Source organism: Lactuca sativa, chromosome 1 (assembly GCF_002870075.4).
Source record: "Lactuca sativa cultivar Salinas chromosome 1, Lsat_Salinas_v11, whole genome shotgun sequence".
In the NCBI taxonomy this organism is placed as follows: Eukaryota; Viridiplantae; Streptophyta; class Magnoliopsida; order Asterales; family Asteraceae; genus Lactuca; species Lactuca sativa.
In genome coordinates this window covers 151,461,402-151,471,387 of record NC_056623.2, presented here as the reverse complement: position 1 = coordinate 151,471,387, position 9,986 = coordinate 151,461,402, and the positions used below count along the sequence as shown (strand labels likewise).

Below are 9,986 nucleotides of genomic sequence, written 5' to 3'. Positions count from 1 at the left end.
CAGGCATCTTCGTTGGTTACCCACTGGGGACGAAGGGCTACAAAATTTATGACTTAGAGTACAGAAGGTTAGTAGTCTCAAGAGATGTAAGATTTCTAGAACATGAATTTCCAATGAAACAAATAAAAGAAAGTAAGGAGACAAATGAAGAAGATGAACACCTCTTTGTCTTCACTAATAAGGAGGTCACCACGACTCCGGTTCAACGTCCTTTCATCGTCGACAGCCACATCCGCGATGAAGCCCAAGATCATCACGATACTCTCGAACTAGATAATACTACCATCGATGAAAACAGCGAACTCGTGGAGAGTGACAATCACGAGAACCAAGAAATCAGCAACACTGACAGCAACAGAGAGACCAGAACTCGATCTCAACCAGTTCGCTTCAAAGATTATGACGTACAACTGCCTCCTTCGATAAGTCATCCGCAACTCGCTGCCAATCGAGTCGCCTCCACGGTACATCCTCTCACTAATTATGTCTCATATGATAAATTTTCTAATGCTCACAAGTCCTTTTTAGCTGCCACCGCCACCCATGATGAGCCAAAGTTCTTTCATCAGGCTATTAAAAATGACCGATGGAAAGAAGCCATACAAAGGGAGATCCAAGCTCTTGAACAAAATAACACTTGGGAACTTACATTGGAAAAAGAGCTATAGATTCCAAGTGGGTCTATAAGATAAAGTACAAGCCAAATGGAGATATAGAACGCTACAAGGCCTGTCTTATTGCTAAGGGTTACACCCAAATGGAAGGTGTGGATTTTCATGACACCTTTGCCCCGGTGGCTAAGCTTGTAACCATGCGTGTTCTACTCACTATAGCTGTCAAACGTGATTGGATCATACACCAGTTAGATGTTAACAGCGCCTTTTTACATGGAGACTTGGACGAAGACATTTACATGAAGATACCACAGGGTTTTAGAAAAGACAACGAAACACGAGTCTGTAAGCTCAAAAATTCTTTGTATGGGTTAAAACAAGCCTCGAGAAATTGGTATCAAAAATTTACTACAACCCTCCAAAGTCTAGAATTTCGACAATCTCAAGCTGATCATTCACTATTCGTTCATAAGCATGGCGACACCTTTGTGGCAGCCCTTATTTATGTGGATGATGTAATAATTGTTGGTAACAACAAGAAAAAGATAGAGCATACCAAATCTAGACTTGATGCGAGTTTTAGTATCAAGGATCTCGGAACCTTGAAATATTTTTTGGGCATAGAAGTGGCTCGTACAAGCGAAGGTTTGGTTCTTAGTCAACGAAAGTACACCATTGATGTCCTAGAAGATTCGGGTTTTCTTGGATGTCGACCCAGCAGGTTTCCAATGGAACAAAATTTAAAATTAAATAAAGGAGAAGATGAAGATCGGGTCGATGCTAGTGTGTATAGACGTCTCGTTGGGAGAGTCTTATATCTTCAAGCAACGAGACCTGACATTACTTATTCCGTGAATGTTCTTAGCCAATTTGTCTCGGACCCTAGACAGAGTCATTGGAATGCTGCTATGCGAGTACTTCGTTATCTCAAAACTACTTTGGGACAAGGTGTGTTGTTACCAAAGACCGAAGATGTTGAGTTGATAGCATATAGCGATTCGGATTGGTTGGGTTGTCCTTTTCACGAAGGTCACGGACGGGGTACATATTGCTCTTGGGAGGTGCACCGATTTCATGGAAATCCAAGAAACAATCAGTTGTTTCTCGATCCTCAGCTGAAGCCGAGTATCGTGCAATGGCTACTACTGTGAGTGAAATTCTTTGGACCCGTTGGTTGTTGGCAGAATTTGATGTTGATTTCCATGCACCAACACCTCTTTTGTGTGATAATGAATCTGCCCGCAACATTGCTCACAATCCGGTGTTTCATGAGCGCACCAAGCATGTTGAAATGGATTGCTATTTCGTACGAGAACGTGTTTTGTCAAAGGAGATTGTTCCTGTCAAGATAAGCACTCAATATCAATTGGCTGACTTGCTCACTAAGCCACTTGGTTCAGATCGTTTGAAGTCGTTGTCGGACAAGCTGGGCATGAAGAATCTGAATGCCCCAGCTTGAGGGGGAGTAAAGGAATCTAGATTATTCCAATGAATAGATAATCATAGATGTTTCACATTTATCTGTTTTGTTTTTCATTATCTTTTACTGAATTTTAGGATCTCAGGATATATATATCCTGTTGGCTTTTGTTTGACAATAAGTTACGTAATGAATAAAAAGTGCCGGTGCACAAATTCTCAATTAGATCTTTTAAGTATCTGGGTGGTACTCCCAATATTCCTTAATCGGATAAGACTTAGAGAGGAGATACAAGAACAGAGAGTGTTTTGATGATGTTTTCTATGTACCAGAAAAGAGACCAAAAACGATATTAAGATCTTTGTCTGAAAACTATCATATGACATTGGTCATAAAAACGGGTATTTGGATAAAAGTCAAATATGGGTCGATTCTAAAAAAAACCGGATTTTTGATGCATTTTTTTTTATAGAAACATAACCTATATAAAAAATTTTCGTGCTGATCCCAGCCAGGGCTCTGCCCCTTGGACACGAATGCACCACCGGTTGGCTTTTTAGCTAATATTTTTCTTCATAACTAAAAGTGTATTAGACTTTTCAGTTATAAAACTTGCATTAAACATAGTTTTAATCACAGATTGTCAGTTTTGATGTCTTGATTAATGATTATCTTTAACTCTCATCCGTTACAGGATCGATTGTCAATTACAAAATTTTCTCGGTATAAATATTGCATCCTATGTGACAATTGAGGGGACACCTGGATGGTAATATTTGTTTAAGCACCAGAAATAACCAAACAGCTAGTAGAAATTGGATGAACGCACAAAATCAATTAAAAGCCTATATTATGTTTCTTGAACGTAAGATTCCTGGGCCTCACTTGTTGGCTTGTCACGACTCCTGGACTAAATGTTTTTTTAATCATCAAGCTCTAAATTAAATGCATAAAAATAATCACAATTAATCCTATTGTAACTTGTTAAACACTAAAAGTACAAATCAACAGCTAGCCGAATAAACACATATTTGCATAGGGCCTAAAATTAACTCATAAAACTTCATAAATCCTGGAAAAATAAATAAACATCTAGAGTTCATATAATGAATTCTAAATAGTAGTTGGGTTTATACATATACTTTGTTGTTTAATAAAATCGGGATCTAATGTATTTCAAGTGCAACAACACTGGTTTCCATGTTGTCTGCCAAGTAAGCGGAGAAAAATTCTCAGGAGCATGGTTATGAGTGATTTCTTGATAAAAAAAAGTAACAACGATATATTGATGGTCATGAATACAATTAAGAAATACTTGGATTTGGCTAAAGACAAACACTAACTTGATTACTAAAATTATTTTTTAAAGTACAGAAGATAATAACAAATTTACATTAAGGAATGGAAATACAAACAATATATGCACACATAAAGGATATAACTGACAACCCAATGTATTGGACATTGGTAAACGTTTCTCATGGAAATAAAGGGTTTTGTAGAAGGTTGATTTCCAGATGGAGGTTGATTGAATCCCTTATAAAAAATATGAATAGATGAAAATTCCGTATACAAGCTATCTAGCTTTGGGCAATGTACTTTCATTGATATGTTTATTACAACATTCTACTTCATTTCTTCCTTATACACATTGTACCTTGAAAAAAATGGTATAATAATAAATATCTATACATAAAATATATCCAACCTAGTATTGTACAAATTCTGAACATGCATGTTTTGAAGATCCAACTTTCCGAGACAAGAAAACACCAAAACCAAAAAGCACCTTCATTGCCATTTGAAAACATGAAAAAAGACTGCTTAGAATTGCTGAGTTGTTGGGATGAGGAAAGGTCAGGCAAGCCAAAGTGTAAGTCCGTTGAGTGGACTGCCAGCTGGAAAGATTTATTTATGTGAAAACATATTAGAAATAAGCTCATGGCAGTTGGTTTATATATGTTATGAGAAAAGGGTTTTTGGAATAAAAGTACCTTAGGGACCATCCTTTAATATGCCAGGCTTCCTATTAGACAAAGCTTTGAAGTACAGCTTATCTAATGAAAAAAAATAGATTAAAGATTTGGCAAGGATTGCAGACGATTAACGCATGATTTAAAATACTATCATTTAGTTATTATTATCGGTTTTAATAAAAAAGTATTACATAAGAATGACACCTACATACCTTTAAAGTGTGCGCCTTCTCCACATAGATGATAATAGTTTCGTAGAGCTATATCAAGCGTAGGCCAAATAATTCGACGTTTGCTTAGGATGTATTCTCCTGTTGTTGATTGAAATCCAGTGAGATCTCCACCAATGATGTGATTCCATGACCTGTAATAACCCAACACATCTTCTTTTTTGTTCTCTCCATTATCATACACAAAACTCACCCCACACTCCTTAGTAACTGCATTACCAGTATCATATAGTCTCTTCCTCACTGTAATAGTAATTTGATCACCACACTCCATCTCATTCATCCCAAACATCCAATGACTTAATAATATTAGACGATGGCCACCCACATTGAATTTCTCAATGTAATGTTCGTATATCCATGTGAGGTTCTTTGTTATATTACAAATTTTGATCACCGGCAAATTAATAAGGTCCAGATCATCTACAGATCCATGTGTCTCATCCAAACATCCAGATGTCAGCACATAGCAGAAATTCAATCCTGTGAGGTTGTTAGGAGATGATGGGATTGTAAATGATATTGATGGCCCCATGCTTCTATGTGTAATCCAATTTGGCATCTCTTTACCCCAATAAAGTGTGCTGAATATTCCAAATTCATAATACATCTGCCAAATACAACCACCTTCATTAATTATATATACGTACATATTCACACAAAGATATATAGTTAACTACAACAAACCTGGATTTCAGATTCCTCAGTTTCTCTATAACCAATAGAAATTTTCACGTGCTTTCCTATAAGGAAGTGTAAGTTAGTCCATCCCAAACAATGTAATATATTTTCCTCAACACCAGCCATTGGTTGGATTTTGACCATACCTTCAAATTCAAACGATGAATGTGCCAAGATCGTTCGTTCTAGAGAGAACTTGAGTGGGGACATTCGTGGATCAAATACAACTTTTCGTAACAATGGCTTATTTGTAAAATCAAACATTAGATTTAAAGATGTTAGTGTATGTGGAGGATGCTCGACTGATGTAAGCATATGACAGTTTACCATACTAAGTTTCTCTAGCCTAGGAAGACTTCTCACACAACGGGGCAGGGAAAAAATAGGATTTTTATCTAGATATAATTCTTTTAACATGGTTAGGCAACTGAAGTCCATCGGAAAAGATTCAGTAGATAAATTATTATTCTCCAGCGACAAGCTTACTAAAGATCTCGGTAAAGAAATGACAGAAAACTTTGAATAACTTGGCATAGCCTGAAGAAGAGTGGAGGAAGAGGTTATTGTGTTTATGCCAATGTTGTTAGCCTTGAGCATTTCCGATGATTTCTTATCCCTAATCTTGATTCGAGATTCACCGAGATAACAACCGTCTAACAATAATGTTTTAACTTTCTTTAACATGCCTAAGCTTCTTGGAAGTTTTTCAAGCTTGTTGCAGTAGCTCAGATCGATGTGGACAAGTTCAAAACATTGCTCAATTGATTCACAAATCTCAATCAAACCAATACAACCTTTAAGTATTAGTCTCTCAAGTTTAGGGAGGTGGTCAAAGCCACGAAGACTATGAAGTTGTTCACAACAACTTAAATTAAGAATCTTTAACGATCCAAGCAACTTTTTATCTTTTGTGCACGATCCAATTAATTGCTGAAATTGAGATAAGTTAGAATATTAGTGAATTTTATCAACTCGACCTAGACGAGAATAAAATGGAGATAAGTTACCTTTAGCCTCTTATGAAGTCGTTGTGGATAGCTATAACAAATCCCAAATGATTCAATACTACTATGTGACATGTCAAGAGAAACCAAATTCTCCATTGGTAAATCTGGAGGTATAGACTTCAAAGGGAACCCATGCATACACAGCCATCTTAATTCTTCTGGAAAGTTCTTGAAAGAGCCGGTTATTTGCACATAATTGAGTTGTAGCAGCATTAGACTATCCATCTTACTCAATGCATCTGTTATCAACTCAAGTGATCCGTGTAACTTCTCTTTCTCAAGCATTCTCATGTCAAGGGTTAGACCTAGAACATTTTCCATACACTAAAAAGAAAGGTATGAAAACATATTGTAAAATATGGAAATCCAAAATGCTTTAAACAAGTATACATGGAATCTTACCTTTTTTTGTTTTAACACTTTGAATGACTCAAGACCCCATATTCGACTTCGTTCCCATGGCTTGTAAAGTGATTCCTCACGTACCACAAATCTTCCCATCTCTTTAACCAACTCATGCATCTTCAATTCATTATTCCATCCGATACTAAGAAGGCATTTGTCGACGAGATTTGTGATCCCAGTTCTTGTTTCTATATCACATGCCTCTAATATTGTTACGACATCATTTCTATCCATTCCAACAAAAATACAAGCTATATGCTTAAACAAGTCCTTGTCATTTTCTGATGACAATGAGTCAAAGCTCATTCTCAAGACATTATTTATAGGGGAATCATTTTCTTTCTTTAGCCTATCTATGTATCCCTCCCAATAAGTTACGTCTCGATTATGTAGAGACCTACCCAAAACTTTAAGAGCCATAGGATGTCCTTTACAATACTTTACTAGCTTTTTTGACACCTCTTCATAACCTGGTTTGGGCTCATTGCACATAAATGCATGATAACAAAAAAGTTTTTGTGAATCGATCTCATATAAGACTTTAAGCTCGTACATTGCATGATTGGGTTTATCATTCGTTTTGAATAGTGCACAACTCTTTGTTAACCATGCGTCCGTTGTTGTTACTAGGATTTTAGTTCCTGCATAAAAACCTTTGGTTCCAAGTAATGCATCTAACTGGTTTAGAGAACTAATATCATCAAGAACCAAAAACACCTTTTTACGGGCTACTGCATTCTCTATCATTGAGGTGTATATAGAATCATCAAGAACTTGAACTGAACTTGGTTTTGAAATGTCATCAAATAGTTGTTTTTGAACATCAAGAATCCCATTAGATTTTTCCTCACATTTCCTACCGATATCTTCAATGAAGCTGCTTTTGTCAAATTCATGAAAATGTAACGCATAGACATATTTGGCTAAAGATGTCTTCCCGATCCCACCCATACCCAAAATAGTTAGTATATTTGTCGTATGTGATGATGTATCTTTCAGCCATGAAGTGACGAAGTTAATGGAATCTTCCATCCCAATAAGTTGTGGTAGTGGAAACCTTGAGGATATGCGTAGTCTACGGAAGATGTCCTTGACAATTTCATCAATAAGCTCCACCTCAAGCCTGAAGTTTGACTTTAGTAAGAACAACAATAATCAAAACAACTAACATGTCACACTGGAGATTTAATTTTTCAAAAATGATCCAAATCAAAATTAGATCATATTAAGCTATTATATTATTAAGTTTTTCATATCATAACTATTATCGTAGTTGCACTCCTAACCATGTAAGTATCTAATGTGCAAGGTCATAATTATCATCTCTAAGTTAACCTTTAATACTTACAAGTAAAAGCATTAATGTATCATAATAAAAGATGATATAGTTTGAAGGTAGAATGATATAAAAATAGCACATGCATTGCAATTGTTTAATATTTGGTTTATTCATGAAAATCATATAAAATAATTAAAAAGATTTATCTACATTAACTAATTGTGGGAAAATAATAAAAGCATAGAAAATGTGTTAAAACTAGCAGGGTCATTTAACCGGCCAATATGAATTAATTTGTGAGATCACATAATTGCAAAAATTAGATTCGATACCAACCATATCTATATCCAAATTAAATGCATCAAAATATGGCTATTTGATTAATATGAAGGGACGTGTTTAAGTGCATAAGCATAAGGAGAAGATTATGTATAATTTTCATGTAGTAATTAAACAATATTAAAGGAGTATGGAAATATGGATAAGAAAGCGGTTACCTGCCATTTGCATCCTTCCCTTTTAAATCAACAACTTCTGTAAGCGCTTTATTCCAAAGCTCTATCTTTTGAGCCCATTGGCTTCTTTTATTTGAATTTGTTTCTGCCTCCATCTTTTGTCTATGCTTAGCCATTGCATCTCCGAAGCTACTTTGTTGTTTCCTGACATGGCTGGGCTTAACATGATAAAAGATGGGGATTACAACATGATTGGATTTCATACGTTGCTCAAGGATCAACACTAGTTCGTCAAGACACCATGTGGAAGTAGCATAATTTTTGGACAACACGATAACAGAAGCCCTAGACCCTCGAATACCACTCTCCAATTCTGGTTTTAGATCTTCCCCTGTTTCAATATCTTCATCATCCAAGAAGGTGGTGATATTGGCATGCATGAGGGCGTTGTAAAGGTGATTAGTGAAACCATGACGAGTGTCAACACCTCTGAAACTTAAAAATACGTCATGTCTATGACAATTATGAGTTGATGAACATGAAGACCCTTCACAAAGTTCAGAAAGAACAACCATTATGAGTTCTGGATTGATGAGTACTCTTCAATCTTCCCACGACTTTGTATCTAGATAAGCTATGACTGTTGGTTTGATCGCTTATGTCTTGTGTCTCAGAAAGTATGAAAGTAAGTATTGTGTTCTGAAGCTTTTGAATCTCACACTTTCCTCAATTGTGCCTCAATCTCAAGATCCCATACATAATGTTTCTACATAAAATCCAGATTAGTAATACCTTATGCAACATAAGTCTCATCACAGAACATAACCTCAACAATACATATGCAACTCCAGACTTTTCCATGTGAAGTAATATGTTTGAAAACAACTAAGATATATACAGTTATGTATTGATATGGAATCACCATATTCAACCAATAATCAATATGTTTAATAACCTACAAAACCTTTATCTTGATCTGATTAACCCACCATAGACATTCCTAATATTGTCTAAACAATTTCCATCTAAAGTTAAGTTCCACAATCCTCAAACAAATCAACACCAAATACCATTCTACAAACAACTACAAGACCCACTATTATATCCTATGAAAGGAATTGCAAAAACATATTTGCATCCAAATTTCACTAGATATGAACAAACAATTAAAAGATCCAAACACAAGCAAGAATATGTGCACATATATATACTCCGGATCTAGACTCTGCACTAGCATATTCATAATTTTGATTCATTGAATATAATACCCGAAAAGTACTTCACAAGAACCAAGATTTCTTATAATCCAAAATTAAAGCTTCTTCAATATTATTGTTTAGCTTACTGTTAAGATTAAAAAAGAATCATACGTAGAGAATCGTATTTCTGAATTGAAACATACAGAAGAATTAATGACCTGCATGTTGGACTCTGTATTATCTAACTGAATTACAAAATGAAAAACTTAACTGAAATCGTTGAAATTTCAATCCCTTGTCAATGAACAAACAAATTATTATGATTTGATTTATGATTAATCACACAAAATTTTCAAATAATATGTGAAACTAATTGTAAGAATGTTCCTGCACAATTACGTGCATACATAAGTACCTGAAGCAGCGAGAATATCGGAGGTACGTATCAACGGCGAGTCGAGCGAACAGGATGACGTGTAAAAGCTACAGAGCGAAGGGCGGGAAGTCAACAGGTAAACGGCAAGTCAACGACGAAGGAATGTAGACGGCGAGAGAGGTGAGAAGAATGTTGGTTTTTAGTTCCCGAAGTCCTAATATAGACAAAATTGAAAAAATGGTCCTACCGTTAGTCAAAAATTGTAATTTTAGTTAAAAAAAAGTCTTGTACTAACATAACTAGTCCAAAATATGTTTTTTTTTATTATGGTTTTAGTCATAAAA

General features: G+C 35.5%; 1 protein-coding gene across 1 annotated transcript; it reads right to left on the bottom strand.

The window, feature by feature from the left end:
* Positions 1-3,615: 3,615 nt before the first annotated feature.
* On the bottom strand, positions 3,616-9,918 carry LOC111915968 (disease resistance protein RPV1). Its single transcript, XM_023911602.3, has 8 exons — positions 9,682-9,918; positions 8,110-8,833; positions 6,331-7,456; positions 5,929-6,252; positions 4,928-5,851; positions 4,223-4,850; positions 4,029-4,091; positions 3,616-3,932 (listed from the first exon to the last, which is right to left on the bottom strand). The coding sequence occupies exons 2-7, from the start codon at positions 8,640-8,642 to the stop codon at positions 4,030-4,032; spliced, it is 3,597 nt and encodes a 1,198-aa protein (XP_023767370.1). The 5' UTR covers positions 8,643-8,833; positions 9,682-9,918; the 3' UTR covers positions 3,616-3,932; position 4,029.
* Between the last annotated feature and the right edge of the window lie 68 nt (positions 9,919-9,986).